Genomic DNA, 22,295 nt, shown 5'->3' with positions numbered 1-22,295 from the left:
ATAAATCATTGCTATCACTTCTTGCTTAAAAATAGTGGAAAATAGTAGAGATCCAGTGTTCAAGAGGTGATGGTATGATCAAATTAATCTTGATTCATTGGTCCTTTCAGGAATGTTTTGAAGATCTAGGACTGGTAACGGCTTTGGTATAGCAAGCTATTCTGAATGTTCTCAACACAAATGTTATTCCTGCTTTGGAAGTGTTATAGTAATATATATTACTGTGAACTAAACTGAAGGTCATATTAGCTAAAGTTTGGAAAATACTCATTTTAATACACTATACAATAATTTATCCATGATGTTGAAATCACCAAGTTGGAAAAACCAATGATTGTGATTCTTTTTATTACATAAGGGACATATCATGAAGAAGGCCAGGACTTGTCATGAATTTATCAGTTATTTGTGCTTTGGTTAATGTCTTGCCCTTGACAAGGCCTCATGCAATTGATGATGGTCTCTATGGGAAATCTTAGGCTCTTGTTACATTTTGATAGGAAACACTTCCTGCATCCCGTGTCTGTAAAGTCTGAAGGCTAGGTGGCTCACATTGGTTTAGAAACTTGAACTGGTTCATTAAAAATGGATATATAGAGGAAAAAACAAACTCAAGGACTACAGGAATACCTAAGCTCCTATATTTGAAAGTATTTTCTTTAAAACTAGGGGCAGATGTATGACAGTTCACACTGACAAATCCAGAAAGATTATTAGGCAGTTGAACTTTTTTATTTTTCGTTTTAATTTGCATTCCAGTGACATATTCTGTGCTTTACAGAGATTATACACCATTCACATCAGTCGCTGCCCCAGTGCAGCTTGTTATCTATGTCCCTATCAGATTCACAAATTCTTTCAGCATTTTTTCAGTAGCCAATTAATCTGCCTATATGATTTTGCAGTGCCAGACAAACTGGGGCACCTGGAGGGAACAACACAGACATGGGGACAACATACAAGCTCATTGCAAATATTGCCCAGGCTGGGATTGAACCTTCAACCGCTAGTGCTAAGGATTCATCAAAACTTTCCTGACCATCAGGGATATTTTCCTGACAGTCAGGGAAGCTTTAAACAAACTGACACATTTATCAGAGATAATAAAGGTGTCACTTGTCAGAATGTGTTTGATGGCTTACAGTAGTAGTCAAACACATACATTTCCTGTAGGGGTTTTAGTACTCAGCACAGCTCAGCAGTAGCCCTGAGCATTAATATCCATCCAAAGTTTGGTAAAAACAACATGGTGAAGGATTACAGGAGTATTAAGACCTACTTCATACCATTTGAACAAAGCTGTGCGTCTGAATCTACTAAAGAATCATTTAAACATTAAATAAACCCAATAGGATTGTTTTGCCTCCAGAAAGAAATAATTATATCTTAGTTGGGATTTAGTACAAGGTACTGTTGTGTCCGGATATCCAAATAACAGATCCCATACCTTTATAGATTTCAGCCCATCTCAGCCAGCAGTAGCTTTAAACACTATAAAACTATGGTACAATTCACAAGGTGACTAACAATTTGGAAAATCATTTTCCATCCTGAATAGAATTGTTCCAGTGGAGAAAAGAAATTGCTGTTTTTTAATGAGCTGTACAAATTGGTACCAGTGAAAGCAGATAAATATGGCAATAAATGTTCTGATTGTACTTTGTTATTAAGAATGTAACACCGTTCTACTTTTATGGAAAATTCACATCTAGTTCTCAGATGTGACCACAAGGGGGGGATAACATATTGACATCATACCAAGTCTGCTTTGAAGAAAACTGAAGAAAATACCTGTGGATGTCAACATGCTGAGCCTACTGAGAAACCCTGAGGTTTATAAAAATGTAGGTCCTGCTTTACCTTACACAAGTTTTATTGGCATGTCTCTATTATTTTGAGTGCAATTTTTTAGCATCTCTGCCTCCTTTATAAAACTAATATGTCTAATGGGCAATTTGCAAGCAGCAATGCATCAGCTTCAAAGCAAACAGTCTCCTATCATAATATTTCAGATAACCATATATATGGGCCATATAAAATACTGTATCTTTTGTATAATCTATCTACCAGTCACATATCTAGAACTGGATTTGTTTGCTTCATCATTTCTGCACAAGAAATACCTAGTTTCCTTATTTCAATGTTCAGTAAATATACAATTAATACTTAGGAATCACTGCTGGGCATTTTATTCTAATATAGTTACTGGCAGAGTAGAGAGTTACAGTAAACCAACATCATCATCAGTTACCGTATAACTATACCACTGTTTGTGTTTATGTCTTGTAAAGCATTACACACAATTGTGGTGCTATATAAATAAACAAATACAATAACAATACAATACAATGTATTTATATAGTGCTAGCAAATCATGCAGCAATTTACATTAATTTATATTGAACGGGGATCTTACAATAATTAAACAAACTAAGGTTTACATAGTAAAAATCGGATTAGAGGGCCCTACTCCCAAGATCTTACAATCTAAAGTATTAACAACATCACACTTTTGTCCAAAACTTCAAGGCAGGGCTCATGCAACATACTGTATAAACTACAGATCTCCTTTGTTTTTGTGTTGCCCCATAAACAAGAAATGCACAGTCTGCTAGGAACCACACATAGTAAATAATTGTATTATTAGAAAAGTCATCACTGTGTCTATACTATAGCTGAAAAAATGTTGTCTGCTAAAGAATAATTAAAAATGGTTTATATCTCACAGTTGTCTGATATAAGTAAGTATTACTTAAGAGTCCTTTGAGTGTGATTGTGCACACACACACAGTATTTACTAGGTGCACAGAAGCTGAGCTAAGTATCACTATAACAGGGTGGGGAATTAGGACAGAAATAAATCCTGATAAAGTGAAGGCTTATACGGAAGCACAATCATTAATCAGAAGCAGACAGCAAGCAGGCACTGCTGTACCACAGTAATTCCCTGTGTATTTTATTTGTAGTGCTAAACAATATACAGAATTAGCATGCACACACAACCTGTTTAACTATACATAATGTGTAAATAAATAACACGTATGCCTGTCTGTGTGCTTGTGCTGGTGTGCATGAGTGTGCACAAACATATATACATATTCCACAGACTTTTACCTGCTGATATACAAATAAATAATTCATATTGAATGGTTAAAGCTGAGTGAAATAATGGCAATGCATACTAACTGAAGCACTAATGACTATTTCTAGCCTCCATCTTCCCTGTTCTGAATTGCCTATTTCTTGCAGAACAAGCTGGCTGCCATGGCAACTGAGCCCTGGAATGCGCAGGACCAGTAATATCAACAACTGCTATGAGAAGTCAAAGTTGAGGTTAACCCTTTTTCTGCAGCAAATGGGTAAACTCCACAGATAACCCAAACAGGATAGATGTGCCATTATTCTAAATTATAAAGCATTTAGAGACAAAATGAGGATTAGTCTTTCCAAAATACTGTAAAGATGATGCAGTGAGGTAGTCATGCCAACTAAAAAAAAATTGCATCTTTAATAATGCATCAGTATTAATGCTAAATGGTGGGGGTTCTGCTTGCAAGCATTACTTTATGTACTAAATTATTACATTAATTATTCACTCTTGGGGGACCCAGCTGCATTTCTATCCAGTTAAGGCAATGTCTTAGCAAAGGTCATTGATGAAGAAACCCTGACATGTAAATGTACATTGGCCCAGAGGATGGATGGGATGCGACACTGTTTATATTAAAGTCTTTTTTTTTTTGTTTATCTCCCACTATATTTAAAATATAGATAAAACATACCTAAAAGCAGGTTCACAGAGTAACCAACAGAGGCAGTCGTATAACTAGAGGCCACTATTCAGTATCACCCTCCATGTCTAAGGGGTATATTCATCATGCTGTGTAAAAAGTGGAGTAAAACATCACCGGTGATGTTGTTTATAGCAGCCAATCAGATGCTTTGCTTTGATTTTCTAACTGTTGAAATCTAATTGCTGATTGGTTGCCCTGGGCAACATCACCGGTAATGCTTCACTTTTTACACAGCATGATAAATATACCCATAAGTGTACTTTCACACACCTGCAGTGGAATTCTATATGATCCCTTCCTAACATTATAAAGATACAGAAGTCACTGAGATATCATGTGTGTATATACTGAACTATGGAAACCTACCCTTAACAACATGGGGACCCAAGTCTAGGATGACAAGCTAAGAATTCCTGATCTAGAATATTAGACACAATTGTGAATGGGCCCTCTCATGCAAACAAATATTTTTAAAAATACATCAAACTACAGGAAATAACTAAAATATGAAGCTTGTGAATAAAAACTCAGTGTTCCCTGAAATATCCCAGTGTCCAAAGCCCATGTTATATTTCCCTTATTGGTTTATATTAAAGTTTCCACAACAGTAACTGGTATATAGGGGGTGTTTATAAGCAACCCCTGGTTTATAAGGGGCCCATGGAAAAATGTGGTTCAGCAGGAACCTCTTCTGACACATGCCATCAGCCACCTATGGTCATTCTGACCCAATATGGTTCTAATTTATGAACATTACAGAGACTCTTTTTTTTATCTTTAGTTAATTTTCATGGCCTTATTTTTATATTTCTGTTACATATAATCCCTATGACATATGGAGGATATTGACCAACATCCATATCAAACCAGGGCTGGCACTCCGCTTCAGTCTTTATCCCGAGTGCAAGGTAAATAGAAATAAGACAAATAGAAAAAAAGACCAGCAACACCGGATTTATCGCAAAAAAATAGTTGTGTATTAAAAAATGCATTATATATATATATATATATATATATATATATATATATCAAACTCAACAGTAGAAAGCACTCACAGCTACAGCACTGCTGTAGCTGTGAGTGCTTTCTACTGTTGAGTTTGATGTATTATTTTTGTCAGCACCCAGCCTGTGCCCGATACTGGTGAGTGCCGATTCTTTGCAAGACTATATATATATATATATATATATATATAGTTTTTTTTCTTAATAAATGCTTCATTTTGATCACTTTCATTATATAGTATTTTTAGAATCCACTAACAAAAACAATAGTTTGAAAGATGATATAAGTACATGGTAACAAAACGGTGATAAATAATAGATTCTGAGTCTGGTGAGAAACCAGACCAAAGAATCTCAGGAGGACAGTAAGGGAATGGAAATAATGAAACCAACCTATATTATATAGCACAGCCAAGTGCATTATAGATCATTTAAGTCTTAAAACATTGGCAGCTTTCTGTAATGTAACTTAGTTATCAACCCAATCACATAAGTCTTATTATGGTATAATAAAAAGGAAAGAGACATGTTCTTGAAATAATTGAAATATTCTGATATAGAAATCGTAGGTGACCCTGTTACATAGGATTATCCTAAAGTAAATTAAAAATAGCAAAATAAACAGTCTGTCCCTTTTCTATAGTACTGTCTCTAATGCCCAGTGAAATTTTTAATAGAAACCTGGCAATCAGGTGCTCCTATTGTACATTGTGTTCACTTTGTATATGAATGGTTAAGTCTTTGTTTCTAGTTTTATGATTTAAGCCACTTCATGTGTTATAATACATTCAAGTTTTTACAATCATTTAGTAAACCAATTATGGGGTATATTTATATTGGACTGGTAAAAGTAGCTTTGTGTATTCCAGGGCTGCTACATACACTTACGTGGCAACTGAAAAAAATTATTCACTGATGTAATGGAGAGTCATAACTATATACAGTATCAGCATTTTGTAACTTCACCTCTCCTGACTCCATGACTGGAATGGGGGGTAGCTCAGGTGACAGCCCCAGTGGGTCCCAGACACCCCAGTCTTACACTGAGCATGCACTTATGGCATTCAAAAAGGTCCTTGCATCAATAATTGCTAGGAGAGGACACTGGTGCTGCTGCAAGTTGCACTTACGGATGCAAGTACCTTTTTGAATGCCATCAATGCATGATCAATTTAGTTCAGTTGTACAGTGGGGCAGTCACCTCAGATCCCCAGTCCCGACTTAGCACGTGTAGATATATACACACATATATATATTTGTAACTGAATTATCAAACTTATAAGACTATGCTTCCATAGTGCTGCATCGTGCACAAGTTGCCTTTATGGCAATTCTCATGTAGCTGCAATTACAATGGAATTCTGGGAGTAAATGCTGCACTTTGGTTTCAAAAAATGGTAATTTGTATCTGAAAATTATGATTGGAACTATGTTCCACTTTTTTAAATGAGGCTGGGAATGTAGTGAATTTAGACATATATTTCTTTATCTAATTTAGCTTATTACAAGGTTGAAATTGCTAGACTATTTTCGTTATCCCTTAATGGACTGATATGCATACAATGCCTCACCATTTTTTTCCAAACCCTATGAAACTCTAAATAAACCCTTGTTTAAACTGTCTGTATTTTACAAGATAAAATGCAACATAGACATATCATCCACACCAAACACAAATTATATTAAATCTCTTCCCCTTGGGATTAAGAGCCTATAACTCTATTTTTATTCTTCCTCACACTCCTGATTTATGTAGCAATGCCAAATGTCACAGGTTTAAGGCAACTATTTTAATGCAGAAGGATAACTACTCCTGCTTTTTCAGCCACTTATGTGACATCCAGGAATTTTGAGCAAAAGTTGCCAAGGTAACAACAAAAACATTTTATGCAATAAGAATGCTTCTTTTAAGTAAATGTGACAGGATATACTGTATGCCTTTGTTTCAATTAAATAATAGTGTAGAACTGAAATATCTGCTAAATTGTTAGTAAAAAATGTAAGAAAAACACTAACCCATTTATATAATAGACTGCGAATTTCAAGTTGTTTTTCTGTGTGCAAATAATTTTCCAAAGTTTTGCTGCCAAGGGAAAATATACTGTGGTTTTTCTTTTTTTTTTTAATTTAACTAAGATACAATTAATACTTATTGGAGGCAAAACAATTCTATTTAATGTTTAAATGATTTTTAAGTAGACTTAAAGTATGAAGATCCAAATTATGGAAAGACCCTCTTATCCGGAAAACCTGAATATTCTGAATAACAGGTCCCATACCTGTACAAAATTGCACCCCCTTAGGGTCCATACAGAAAGCATTTGTGTGTATATAATTGGCAGTTGCAACCTCTGCATGCACTTTGCACCAGGTCTCACTGGTACAGAAAATATGTTATATAGAGAGATGTCAAGTATGTTAATCTTCGCTGCATTGTATTTCTATTCCCTAGTTTGCATTCTTAGAATGATGGTCTTGTGTTGCAGCAAGTAGGGCACCTCGGGGTATTAGGTATTTTAGTAGTATTTTGTAGTTTTCAAATTTCCCATTTCATTAAATGAGCCCAGTGTATATTAATTATCCTTTCCCTGATTTTAAGGCATAAAAATATGGATGAGCAGACAGGTTTGCAGATCCCTGCCCATATACAGAAACCATTTACTGGCCATTTGTATATCTGGCTGATGGTCTTTCCCATAAGCAGAAATCATTCCAATATGGCTATTAAAGTTATTGGATCCGTTATCTGGAACCCCAGTATCCAGAAAGTTCTGAATTACGGAAAGGCCATCTCCTATAGACTCCACTATCAGAAAATAATTCTAATTTTTAAAGATGATTTCCTTTTTCTCTGTAATAATAGAACAGTACCTTGTAATTGATCCCAACTAAGATATAATTAATCCCTATTGGAGGCTAACCAATTATTTTGGGTCTAAATGATGTTCAAATTATTTTTTAGTAGACTTAAGGTATGGAGATCCAAATTACGGAAAGATCCCTTATCCGGAAAGCCCTGGGTCCCAAGCATTCTGTATAACAGGTCCTTTACCTCTACTATGCTTTATCTACAAGTATCAGTGCACCATGGGATGTAATTGAACAAATAATGGGTCACATTCAATTCAGTTAGAAAAAGGTTTGTCACATAAAAACTCATGGACAAGATTCAATCTGAGATGCAATTCAGTTCAGAAAAACCTATCTCAAAGTTTATCATGTGAAAACTCTATTCAATTCTATGGAAAAAACTGGAACTGATTTAGAGAAAAGTGTTTTCTCGTCCATTCATTTTTACGTGATAAACCACGAGATAACTTTTTCTCACTAAATTGAATCTGGCCCAATCATCTAAATTACAGAAAGATCCCTTATCTGGAAAACCCTGGACTCCGAGCATTCTGGTGGATAATAGGTCCAATACCTGTACTTACATATCGATAGATGATAGATAGATAGATAGATAGATAGATAGATAGATAGATAGATAGAAAGGGGGCACACACCAAAAATTAAGTAATGACCTGAACGCTGAGTTATAGTTTAACTATATATATCACATATACATCCATGCTTACTCTATTTTAATGTACTGCACAAAAGAGTGACTATGTACAGATGTGTTTGTAGTAATTATATAACAGATTGCTCCTGTGAGCTTGTCATTACAGAAGGCAGAAGTGAAATGCTGCAGTGATTTTCAGTCACTGTTTCCTGCTGCTCCGCATGCAAATGATCTCTCCAGAAATGCTGCTTTTATTGTGAACATGTAATTATCACGGCTGTGGTGGAGTGGAGGTGGCACCATTTTAAATGCCTCAGTAGGAAGCTTTTTAACGGGCAGTTACATTTGCAACCAGCCCTAAATGTCATTCTTTGGTTAACACAGACACTTTCATATAAAACACTGTATTTCAGAGCAGCTCTGCCCTTAAACCAAGAGCTATACATTTTCCATGTATTATTCAGTGTCAAGCACCCCCACACATGTAGCTCATTTGTGCTTCTGTTCTGTTCCCGCCTTTACTGCCAGGCAAGGCTTGGGTACTTCATTGTGCCAAGTACCAATCTAACACATGGCGGTAATTATACAAATTGAGGGACAACTTGTTTTCAGCTCCGTTGTGCCTGCTGCTCAATTATAACTGAATTCACAGCAATTGGAGGCATATTATGTGCATAAAGCAGTTTCCGGCTTTGCCTTCTATATATTCTATGGGTTATCAGACTCTTGTTTGCTGTGTGATGTGCTGATCTTTTAAATTGCACTCCGAAGCAGTCTGAGGAAAGAAACTTCTAGTTCTGGAAAGTGAGACCACTATTTGGTGGCATATATTGTGTTGTCATATTCCACTGCTTAAAATGTAATAAACTGCTAAAAAGGTAACATTGCACATGTAGTGCCTCAATACTAAATGCCAATGATGTAAGATTTTTAGACTCACACACAGATACAATACACTTATTTTATCCACTATTTAATGGCGCCAGAGTGAATTCATTTATTTGCATAGCTACAATGCATACAACATGGGTAATATGTCAGAAAAGGCAGTGGAGGTTAAAAAGTGGGGGGATGCTACATGCACTGCATATAGTGTAGTGTGCCAAAAATAAGCCCCTCACACAATTATTAAGCCTCACCCGCTATTATAATAAGCCCCACCCAGAAGCACTCCCTGGTTTCTATCTACGGAACAGTTTAATGCCCAATATAAAAATAGTGAATATGACTTTTCAGCGTCTGCAAATACAGCACCCTGTCTGAGTATTGTGTGTTATAACACAGCACAACCCCAGCATATTATATATAACTCCACATTATTTAAGATATATCATCCTCTCACCATTCCTCTGCTATCTATCTCTACCTTTATTTTATCTTTTTGTTTCCCCCATTTTCTTCTGTTCTCTATAATCCTCACTGATATCACACTGTTCATCTGTATAACACTTCTCTCTCTCTTCTCTACTTATCTCACAGCAAACTTTTCTCCCCTTTATCTTCTATGTGCTCTTTTTCCTTGCACTTCTTTAACCTCACTATTTTATTTACATGCCGAAGTGGAGATGGGCAACAGAAAGTTCTGGTATTACAAAAAAGTTCTCTTACACCCCCCCCCCAAAAAAGAAATAAAGGGATGGCATTCCTGTGCATCCCTCCCCAAGTCCAGCACTGGATACAACAATTATGCCAGATGCTTTTGCAAAGCTCCACAATATGACATACATATTAAGCATTGGTACAAGTCTTTCTTAATATACAGAACTGCTCTAAAGCAGGGCTGTCCCACTGGATGCAGGTGGGCCAGATGCAGCTCTCTAAAGGATTTTTATAATCCCCAGATAGATCACTATATGGCATTATCATTTTACCTGTGAATCTGCCCCTCCAACATGCTGTATTTAAGATATAATTGGCCAACTACTTGTATTAAGTTGGACAGCAATGCTCTAGTGTTAAGTGACTGAATGATTATCTTGCTCAGGAAAACCTCAGGACCCATAACTGGAAAAATATCCACAAAGCCATTCAACTTCATGAGTACAACTGACCTTAGCATGAAATAAATAGCCAGTGAAGAAATACCAGCATCCATTGTTCAACAGAGAATTACTGCAAAACTGCAGTAGCTTTGGGAAACTACAGTGTTAATATCCAAGGTTGGGAGAACAAGCTAAATAAACTATATGTCACAAAGTTTGTACACAAAGCAACCTTTCATCTGATAGATTTACCTGTCACCAGTTTGAAAGCAAACATCTAATTGGTTACTAGGGGTTACAAGAACTGGTGCCTTGTATTACGTTATCCTCAAAGAATCTTGCTTTGGCTATACTTGTCGAAAACTATGAAACACTAAGTTCCAGTGTATTGTACTAACTATTACAAACTACACTGACCCTAGGTTAGGGCTTTGGTCATAGTGCTGCTTTGCCAGGGCTTATGTCTGTCACTTCTATTGTATTTGCCTTTCTGCTCAGGGCCATATTTTAATTATAAAAAAAAAATAAAAAGAAAAAATTATATAGAATATTATTGTCTAGTATATACAGTATGTTCCCTTTTTTCATATATCAAGACCTCCCAAACTGCAATAACTTTGCTACATGTAAACAAATTGCACGATAATAGCAGTTTACTTACCCTGTAGTAATCGGTACTGTACACATCTCTTGACATGCCAAAATCTCCAATCTTCACCAAGAGGTTTTCTCCAACTAGACAGTTCCGCGTTGCAAGATCTCGATGTACAAAGTGCTGCGAAGCCAGGTACACCATTCCTGCAGCAATCTGTTGTGCTATATGAAGCATCTGGGACTGAGTTAGTTCAGCAGGACGGTTCCCTTCTGCCATGAGGACTGCATCTGGTCCATGGGCCCTGTGCACAATGCAGGAAAACCTTATTGCAAATGTAGTCAATAGTAAAAATGTGCCATGGGCTCTTTAAATAGGCAGGTCTGGGTGTGAAGTGGTGCAACTCAGGAGCTGCATTCATATAGTCCTGTGTGACTGTAAACCCTATGTGACTGTAAATGTATAGGACTAAGGTATAGCAAAGTAATTCTAGTGCCAGACGAGCTTAGTTTTTTGCAAAATGAATGCACCCTCAAACCAATACACACACATAAGAAAAGCATTACGGATAGAGGAATTATATGATTTAGATGTGTCTTAAAAACATGACATTTATTTTCAAAGAGCCTCATTGTTTAATATTCTTCTCTGATATAGACTGCTGTTTATGCCATAACTGTATTCCACAGGAGATTATTCCTTGATAACTGGAACTCTCATTTTACTTTCCAGTGAGCTATCCAGATTTTTTTTCCTCCTGCACTTTTCATGTGGAGTCACAAAAGCCATGTCTCCCACAGCGTACAGCTGTAAGTAAGCCACAACAATTTTTATTCCGGTTTGTGAACTCCCCCCAAATATTCTCCCTAGGATGAACTCTGTACTGACATTACATATGATCTGCAGCATGTGCTCTGATTTTAGCAACTTGAAGCTGGGCTGCACTAAACCCACACATTTTCCTCTTTAGCATAGCAATGGCAATGTCTTCAGCACATTTTGCCTTAACGGCCTGTAGGGGCACTGCAGGGTAAGGGATGGTGTGCCACCAGGGTTATTATAAAGTCATCTTTACTGTTTCAGAATATATTCCTGAGAAGTGTAAGTTGCTTAGAAATGAGTGATTACCTCCCAGTCTTGATTATAAACACGTTAACATATATTTGTCCACATAAATAAAGCACTGTAACCAACATAGCATTTTTATTTTTGCATAGTAAAAGTTAAAAGTATGTTTAAAATGTTCTTTCTGCCAAATACAGCAAATATTAATATAATAATAAATATGTGCAACAGGACAGGGGGCCATCTTTCTTTTAAGACAGCTGTAACTGCAACAACAAAAAATCCTGCCCTATACTGATCACCTGTCTGAGTCATTTATATATTTTGGAGAAATCAAATCCAGCCATCTAAACAGCATTGCTTAAAGATATAATTCTCCTCATCATCCCATTAAGATTTATGTCATATTGCCCTAGTAAGTAATACTGGTATAGGATCCATAATCCAGAAACCTGTTATCAAGAAAGCTCCAAATTACATGAAGACCATCTGTCATAGAGTCCATGATGATTTCTTTTTCTGTAATAAATCAGTACAGTGTACTTGATCCCAACAAAGATGTACTTAATCTTTACTGGAGGCAAAACAATCCAGTGATATGTTTATTTCAGGTTTAAATGATTTTTAGCCAGACTTAAGGTCTGGTCATCCAAATAACGGAAAGATCCCTTATCTATAAATGCCAGGCCCTGTTAAATTTGTATAATAGACCTATACCTGTACTAAAGCCGCCTGTACAGTCTAGCAGACACATTAACCATCCTGAAACCTGTACTAGGGCCTTATGAACAGTCTGTATTTCTTTTAGTCAGGGCACATAGATCAATCAGTAACATGAGTGGAAGTCTCAGTATTAATTACCAATAATTTCACTGAGCCACTTGTCCTGTTTTAATGTTATTCATAAAGCATGCTATGCTGGGAAGGTCTAGGGCCAGGTTCCAGAATATGTGTCTTAAAGGAGAACTACAAACCCCCCCCAGCTATAAAGGCCCCCTTAACTGGCCTGTCTTGACCCCCCTCATCTCTCCCTTATCGCATACTCTGTAACTTGGGGCAATCAGGAAATCAGCTTCAATCGTGCATGCTCAAGAAGGGTTTGTGTCGGCGGTGAGACCTGAAGATTCTACGATTGATCAGAAGATGGAGCCCAGGTAGGCAGCTGCGCTGCTCTGCATTTTTAGGTTGGGGTTTGCGACAGGGGCAGTTTTTTAAGTTACAGAGTATGCGATAAGGGAGAGGTGAGGGGGGGTCGAGGCAGGCCAGTTAAGGCAGCTTTTATAGCTTGGGGGTGTAGTTCTCCTTTAAAGAAGTGGACTGAAGGCCTTGCCTCCTGCTTTCAACAGATAAACAGGTGGCAGATAAATTGTATTTCTGAGAATATTTTAAAGAGTTGAACAGCTGTATACTGCTCCCAAGGTCTAACGCATTGTTAAGGGCTTGAGGACTATTAGTACTTCAGGAATCAGCAACAGTCTTGTCATTGAACAACATAGGGGTGGGGATCAGCAACTGGCATATGGATACAGCACAGTTGTATAAAAAACTGACAGATTGTACAGCAAAATGCAACCTTATAATAGCAGATAATCTTCATGTTGTCATATGTGATGCATTGGAAATTGTTAAAGACCCATGAATAATGAATTCTAGACTGCCATTTTGTTGTCTTTGATATTTTTTTTTATTTCAAAGCACCACACAGAAACTCAAACTGTTATTTTTAATTTGACATTTTTGATACCCAGCTAAGAAAAAGCAGCCCTTACTGTTATTTCCTAGGCCAGTGTACAAAGGAGTATGAATAGACTAATAAGGAGCTCACACAATTTTCACATTTAATTTCTAGGGGGTGCTTTACATATATTTATGATTGTTACTTTATATGTTCCCAAAATACCATATAAATATATTGTATTTATGAGGCTTTATTAAAATCTGTGTTTTAAATTTATAAAATTTCAACCTTCATCATTCTATTAGGCTTCCATGGGATCCTTAGCAAATTTAACTAATTCATATTTTGGTATTATCTAAATAAGTTAAATAAGACAAAGCTTTTTACTGCTATTTTTTTTCTTTTTTTTTTTACAAAGAAGCATTCTGCTGTGCTTAATCCAGCATGCACGCTGAACAGATATAGAAAATAGCAATGATTTACTGGTATTTACCCTGTACCAATAGTATGTAATCTAATTTAGCACATCTTACATTGTACTATAGATAGCACGAGCAAAGCTATGTTTAACTGCTGATTCTAGTTGGTTACAAAGTTCTTTAGAGAGAAGTCCAGGAAATGACTAAACTGACTTTTAAGCTGTGATTTTCAGATTCACAGATAAAAATTAGTTAATGAATAGGACCACGCTTTAGTTAAGAATAACCTATTCAGAAAAAACTGATTGGTTATTATAAGGTACTATATATTTTATTGCATAATCCCATAAGGGTGCTGTTGTTACTGCAGTCTATGAAGGATCCACACATCTAAAATTATACATTGCACTCTCCTCCAGCATTAACCAGAATCTTCCAAAGTAGGAGTCTTGAACACAGGCAGGAGTGTACTGCAATATGCTTGTGTTTATTCACACTACGGGTTTCACAAGCCCGTTATCAAGTGTGAAGCCTGAAACATGTAGTATGAATATTGCAGGTTCATTCTGCCTGTATCCAAGACATCTACTTTAGTAAATTGATTCTACCCAGATTTGTGCTTAGATGAGGTACAAAAAGAGTGATGTTGGACAGCTTGGCCTCTATGTGGTGAACCTTTCTTTATACATAACCAGAATCTTTACTAATGTGGACTCGGCCCCCCACCAACTTTTTATTGATAATGATTTATCAAGATCTCAATATACAAAGATTATTGTACACCATATTGTGCACCAATAGCTAGCCAAGTTTCAACACTGCCAGAGCTGATTTAAAACTAACAAGATACATTACACCATACTGTACCCATGTCACACACACAAGATCTTAACAACTGGAAGAATTTTACATATATAACAATGTCTGTACATGTATAATGAGGTACCCTTATGATACATGTACAGACATTGTTATGTACTGGATAGCTGATTTGCAATGCAATTCAAGGTAATCCTCTAGAGGTCTGATTAATAGAAAAGGGCCTATATGATTATAATGTATTAAATAATTGTTGGTAGTAGCTGATGGAGGGAGCAATACCCATGAGGTTGAACTTGTAGTTTTACCAGTAGAAACCCCTCAGGGGAAGGAAATAATGTAAGTCATGAAAAATCTCCGTCAAGCACAGCATAATCTGTCAGAGCTATATTAATAAAGAGTAATAAACAGCTTACCTAAGGAATTTGTTAAGATCGCCATGCTTCATATATTCAAAGACCATGATGAGCGGGTCACCTTCCACACAAACACCATAAAACTTCACAATATGCTCATGTTGCAAATTTGTGAGCAGCTCTGCTTCCCGATGAAAGTCTTTTCGGGCATTGTCACTGGCATCTTTTAATGTCTGCACAAAAGAAATATGGGTACATTCTTTTACAATGCCCAGCAAGGTCTTTAAAGTGAATATTAACCTCTAAAATGTTCTGTTAATATAGTGTTACATAAAAATGTATATAGTAATGAAATACTGTAACTCACTAATCCAAATAAATCTGTTTATCTATCTATCTATCCATCCATCCGTCTCTTCAAAAACAAATGTGATTTCTTGTTATTAAGTAGGCCCTAGAAGCTGCTAGTGTTGCTTGGCAACCAGAAGACTGCAAGTAAAAGAGCCAGAAAGGCTGAAATATGGGGAGAATAAAGGCTGTGGGGATAATTGCATGTAGAAAATAACATGATACCTCCCCTTCAGCTCATTTTCCTCCTATGCGGCTTTCAATTAAAACGATGAATAATGTGATATTTTATTTTATGTGCATGCCATCTCCAAGATAACTATTAACCTATATAGAAATCTGTTTTTAATGGAAGATCAGAGGCAATACAAACACATAGCAGAAACCTGATTTTTAAGTGAAATTAAAATGAATAAGAATTGTATTATATAAGTATATTTATGTTTATCATTACTTTGACCGATAGTTTCTGATAAATGAAGGGATGTGATGTAATGTTAGAAATGCAGTATATTTTGAAAGAAGTCAAAAGTTGCTGTGGGACAAAAAAAAAAGTAAAATCATTAATGTGTCTTGGATCTAGTGCAGTGCAACTCACACATATATTAGATGTGTTCCATATGGACCCTAAGGCAATAAACACATAAATGCACTTCTTTATTTACATATACATGAATAATCCCTAATTCAAATTGGTAGCATAATCCTCACTGAATCATTTTATTTCAATCTGGGGCTTATATATGTATGATTTTACTCATGGCTAAGCTTCCTTTCCTCATTAGAGCTCTCTATATATTCTCTAAAGTCGATGACTGGGCCTTTTCCAGACTGCCTCAGAACATACTCTGAGCATAGGTTTAGCCTTTCAAATGTCTCTCTGTCCCATTGTAGACAGTAATGGGGCAGGTGTGAAAATTGCAGCTGCCAAAATGTTGTTTTGTTCTAAATGCAATAGAGCAAAATTAGACATGGTTGCCCCATGAGCTTTAAAATGCAGAATATGTAATAAAGAGGCACACAAAGGAAGCAAAGTTAAAATCACAATACTATGCATTCATGTTTTAGCTATCAAATGTGATATAAGTACAAATTTGATTTATGAACAAATTATGTTCACAATGTTGACTTATGTTTGGGTGCAAAAAACGTTCCTTAAATTCTACTTATACAATAGGGAAATCTTTCATTTCTACAACCCTCCTGTATTGCGGAGATTTACCTTTACTGCAACCAGTATTTTATCTTGCTCAGGGTAGAGGTTGTAACACTCTGCTAGAAAAACTTTGCCAAAGGCTCCTTCTCCCAGCTCTCTCTTCAGGACTATGTTGTGTCTCTTTATGTGCTGGACAACTGTGAAAAATTACAAGTGAATGTCATTATATAGAAACAGGAAACTATTGTAAGAGAAAATGATTTCCAGACTGAGATATACCTTTAATAACATGATTAGAGAAAACAAAAAAAACCCTATAGAGTGGACCATTAAGTTTTCTAGTTCCATATCCGTATCCATGGAATACAAGTAAACTAATGATCAAACTAAGTTATATAGTTTGAGCTTCATATTGTGATCAGAGGGAAAGCTTTCATCAAAATGTTGATTTCTTTTAAACTTTGATTTCTTTTAAACTTTGCTTTGAATTCCATAATAGCTGTGAGGTTGGCAGGTGGAGGGAGGGAGTTTCAACTTCAAATCTAGCTGAAACACATGGCATATACACATGCCCTTAGGAGAAAGAATGACTCACTACATAGGGTGTTACTTCTCCTTCATATCTGCAAGTTGGATCTATCTTTATTGTATAAATAATTGTAAAATCCAATCAACATTTTTTTGCTTTGTTTGGCTACCTTACAGCTAGTTAGAAAATGAAAGAAAATTGTCTAATATGGTGACTTGTTATGTATAACTGCACTAGTGCAATTGTTTACCTATGTAAGTAAATTAGCCCCATCTGTAAAAAAAACAGTCTTTATTTATTACATTAACTTGGCTTTACAATGTATTTCAACTTGTTAAGATTCCTTGTCAGGTGGCATTTTAGGCACATTTAGGTCCTGAGCAGCCCATACATGGGCCCAACTTAATGAAAATCCATTTAGAATCAATCAGATCTTGATCACATATGATCTGTTTATGCCAATGTTATGACACAGGGTTCATGGGTTAAAGACTTTGCTCTGGTCCATTTAAATACTTCAAATCTATTTTGTTCTTCACTTGAATAGAAAATGCCAGCCAAGTGCTTAAATGAAAACATCTGTTTAAAATCTGTACATACTGTATTATACACAAAAAGTGAACCCTAGTGTCTTATTATTTAAAAAATAAATACTGAAAGAAGTAGAAATAGAGGACCCTGTGTATTGGCTTTGAGCTGCTGGTGCTATGCAGGTAGTCATTTCTTAGCTGGAGAGCAGGGCTAACAGAAAAACATAATCATAGAGTATTGCTGTCAATGAGTAGCGAGAGTGCAAACCACTAATGGGTGAAATCTACAAGGGCACAGGATATGCTTGTCATTTAATGGAGGGAAAAAGTAGGTCACTTAAATATCCTTGTGTTATTTTCAGATTAAGTTTATTTAACATTGAATCTGACAAGCCATCAAAGTGATTCTAAAAGTCAGAAGTGAGAACAGTTTACAATTGTTTACAGTTGTTGAAAACAAAGACTAGGAACAGCCAGTATATAATTTTCATGCCTTTGGTAAACTACAAATCTGACAGTGTTTGGCTGAGGATGCAGGGAGTTTTCTTTATCTATTGCTATTTATCTAATACAGTATCTAATAGTTAATAATAGTTTGCTAGTAATATTAGACTGATATGCCAAGTTAATGCAGCCAAGAATTTGTACCCATTCTTTTTATAAAGCAAGCACTGACTTTCACTCTTCATCGCATCCAGATTGATTTAAAAATAAACGAAGTGCAGTGGAAAGTTGTAGATGCCGCTCTGTTTACAGAGAGCCAGATTTAGAAGTAAGATGATGAATTACACTAAATGTATATTAAGGATCATTGTTTAATGTTATTAAAAAGAAGTCCAAAGACATTTAATAAACGTTCTCATCAATCACAGCAAATTGTTTCAATACCAGGCTCATCTAAAGTTCTAATCAAGCAGAATTGTTTATCATGTTTTGAAACATAGATTTCTACAGAACTGCTTATTTGGCTCACTTACCATGGGGCTCAGACTCTGGCAAATGTGCACGAATATTAGAACTAGTGAATCATTTTTATAAGATTATAAAAAGAAAAAATAGCTATAGACGTAATTTAACCTTTTATTGAAATGTATAAGCTAATAATCTTCAATACTATTTTTTTTGTGTTACAGAGCACTTTGAACCATATTCATTCAGATTTGTGAAAGAAGACAAGGAATGAAAGCCAGACCCAGGGCACTCAATGTTGTTCAAGTTCCAGCATCTATTTGTGGCCTTGTGATTGAACCAATGTGAAGACCATGTGGACTAACAGTATATTGAGGCCTAAAGCTCAGAGTTTTGGAGTCAAAACATTAAGATTTGTAGAAGAACACGTTGTTTCCTCCAGCGTCTGTGAACTACTAATATATTTAACAAGATGGTGACATTGCTGACATCTATATTCTAAAAAAAGTGGTCTTTACCCCTTGAGCACACATATCATAGTGGCCTCTAAAACATTCTGTATTTTGAAAGAGAGATGTCAAAGTCCATCCAGTTCACAGACTGTAAAGGATAAACAGTTCATCCCCTTATTGGTGACATCCCTTCTTTTGTTCTTTCTTTTTATACCTTTATGGGGGTCATCTGGTAAACATGTGTTAAATGGCTGGCTTCATCTTTACCCACCAGGTCCTTAGCTGAACTTTTTTACTTAGGTAAAATGGGCTTTGGCAGGTTATTTTTTGTGGTCCAGTTTGGATCAAACTGCCAAAAGAAAGATAGTATAAATAGTCTCCAGACAAACCACACTGGGCACAGCTACAAAGAGCAAAGGAAGAGCAAATAGAAGCAAAATATGCTGGGAGCTACATGATGATTTGTGGTGAATAATGAGTCAGGAGTTCAAATCAAGGAGAGCTGTAGGTTAACATCTATGCTATACATTGCATTATTCATCTCAAAACGTCTGCTAAGAGTCTCTGTGATCTCTAGTTATCTCAGGCACCCAAGCCTGAACTGGAATGTTGGTAAAAATAAACAATGTGGGTAAAAAACAGGGTGTTTTGCATCCAATGATATTAAATACACAAACAAGAGTTTTGGACGTTTTTGATTATTTTGTGCCCTGTGTTAGTGTTGTTGTCTAAGTTTGTGCCCAGCTATAATTCAGTTTTTAAACATGACAAGCAGTTGTTGCAAGACTTTTGGGCCGATATTTTAATTTTAAACATTAAAGGACTCACTTAATTTGGGCAGGGGCAGAAGTGCTAGAACCCTAATATTGAGCTCCTTAGTGCACCTACACTTCTGCTTCTTCCCATAGTTAGTGTTAGTGTGCTCTGTATGAAAATAGATAGCTTCAATCACACGCCGGAACCATTAGCTGATGTCAGTTAAAACATAATTGTATTTATTTGTCTAAAACAATACATCTGACACGTTTCGTACGCATGCGCACTTAAGCATAGGCATGATTAAGTAAGTGCACAATGTGCACAAAACATGTCAGGCCGCCAAAGTGCCACATAAAAAGAGAGGCCCAAATTAAAAAAAATTTTTAAAAAAACAAATTTGCTTAAGCTGTCAGTTTTAGAAACTGGTATATATATATATATATATATATAAAACAATGGAGAAAAGACGATTCGCTCCCTTTTGCCCCTTGTTGTATGTATTAACAGATATGGGATCAGCCTTTCACACACAGAGCTGATTCTGGTGCTGAAATCGACCCGTGTGTCATTAGCCTTAGATGTGATATACATTTATCTACACAGCAGTAAATAAAATCACATATCCCATGCTCTATTATGATATCAAAACATTATATAAAGTATGTAAAGGTAATCATTTTCATACTATAGCAACTATAATTACTTCAGCTCCCTTTAAGAGCCACTACTTTGGCCTTTTTCAGTGCCAGACCAATTATTTCAATTAATATAACTCCTAAATCCCTTTTAGAGTACATCTTGATCAAACACAGCTGACAGATTCTCACTTATGAGAATAGAAGCTTGGAAGTTGGCACAGTTGACTAATTGATAACAATTAATTTTATGGCAAGTGGGGCGAACATACATATTATGTTCTATAAAAGCATAATAGATGTCACAGTAAATCACACTAACCTCAGTTACTTACTTTACTGTAGAAAGGAACTGTGAAGCTATCAACATAGAGTATAAGATGTAATAAAATCCTACAATTGAGATTCCTGTAGAAGTGGTATTTCCACTACAAACACTGCTTTATCACTAACCCTAAATATTTATGAATTTCGAGTCAACACATTTTTTTAGAAGTTTAGATCACTAATTTTTTTTTATAGTTTTTCTTGGTTTAAACTATACAGTAAATATTTTTCAAATATGATGAACATAAATAAATTTAAATCATCACAGAACTGTTCAAACACAAAAATATTCATCTTGGTCTGTGCAAAGACACAGTTTATACATTCCTGTGCTATTTTATTGAATCTGCCATTGAGAATCTTTGTTCATCTGCATAGCAACTGTACTCTTGGCAGTGAACCCTCAGCAGACCCTTTAAGACAAGCTCCAAGAAAAGCCTTGAAACTCAGTAGCGCCAGTCAAGTCATTTGGAGAAACTTCCAATTAGATGACCTGTTTTTTTGTTTTTTTTTAAAGGAGGCATAACACCCATATAATGAAACTTTGGGATTAAAGGGCCCTGGCACAGATTAGGATTTGAGAGATGAGGAGTTAGCGAACTGTGTATAGGAGGGGCACAGTAGTCTGGACATGGTTTGATAACAACGGCAATAAGTAATTACTATGACCACGACTATGACCATCGTGGGCTTCTCAGACCTTTGTTTAGAAGAGCACAGTGGTGAAATGGTTTCCATGGATTTTCTGGGGTTTCATTCAGTTTAAAGCACTATTATGGTTATGTAATAAAAGGGGCATTTGCCACAGGTCAAATCACCTATGGGAACTAAAAAGCAGGTAGCATTTACTGCTTGTTTAAAAGCAAGCATCTTACTGGTTGCTATGATTCATTGCACCTGGGCAAACTTTTTGCCTTTTATTACATATGGGGGTATGTGGAGTTTGTACAGTATGTCCCCCTGTCTTTGTTAGTTTTGTCCTATAAAACTGACCTCATGTGGCTATTATATAAATATTAGACTATAAGGTCCACAGGGGTCATGATTGATGAAAATGATTAAATGTTGTCTGTAAAGTTCTGGGCTAAAAATATAGGATAATAATGATTATCCAGTGACTTGAGATAAGTGTTAATCTTGGGGAGAATACTGTAGCCTTTCATGACTGCAGCTAAATGTGGCTGCTTTGGCTACAATATTAGTCTAGTTGTAGCCTATGATGAATTATTTGCAGTCCCAGTAGCTGTTTCCCTACAGCCAGTGGTGGTTGCTATGTGTAGATACCAATGAACTGACTTTTAGTTCCAGCTGCTGTTTTCCTGCTGGCCATTGTGATTTTTCCTCACATGCAACTTTTTTGACGCGACTGCTACTTTCTTTTGATGTGACTGCAAGTTTTTTGACGTAACCGCAACCTTTTCAATTCAACTTTTTCC

General features: G+C 36.1%; 1 protein-coding gene across 3 annotated transcripts in view; it reads right to left on the bottom strand.

Annotated features, from left to right (window-relative positions):
• The window catches only part of ntrk2 (neurotrophic receptor tyrosine kinase 2), a 122,542-nt gene that overhangs the window by 10,550 nt on the left and 89,697 nt on the right, over window positions 1-22,295 (bottom strand). For all 3 annotated transcript variants that reach the window (XM_012965748.3, NM_001079185.1, XM_012965742.3), the window contains 3 exons: window positions 16,785-16,915; window positions 15,275-15,447; window positions 10,947-11,181 (listed from right to left, as the gene is read on the bottom strand). In XM_012965748.3, coding sequence (XP_012821202.1) covers window positions 10,947-11,181; window positions 15,275-15,447; window positions 16,785-16,915 — 539 coding nt within the window. The remainder of the gene's footprint in view (window positions 1-10,946; window positions 11,182-15,274; window positions 15,448-16,784; window positions 16,916-22,295) is intronic.

The sequence above is a fragment of the Xenopus tropicalis genome, chromosome 1 (assembly GCF_000004195.4).
Source record: "Xenopus tropicalis strain Nigerian chromosome 1, UCB_Xtro_10.0, whole genome shotgun sequence".
NCBI classification, from domain to species: domain Eukaryota; kingdom Metazoa; phylum Chordata; class Amphibia; order Anura; family Pipidae; genus Xenopus; species Xenopus tropicalis.
This window is presented reverse-complemented; position numbering and strand designations above follow the sequence as displayed.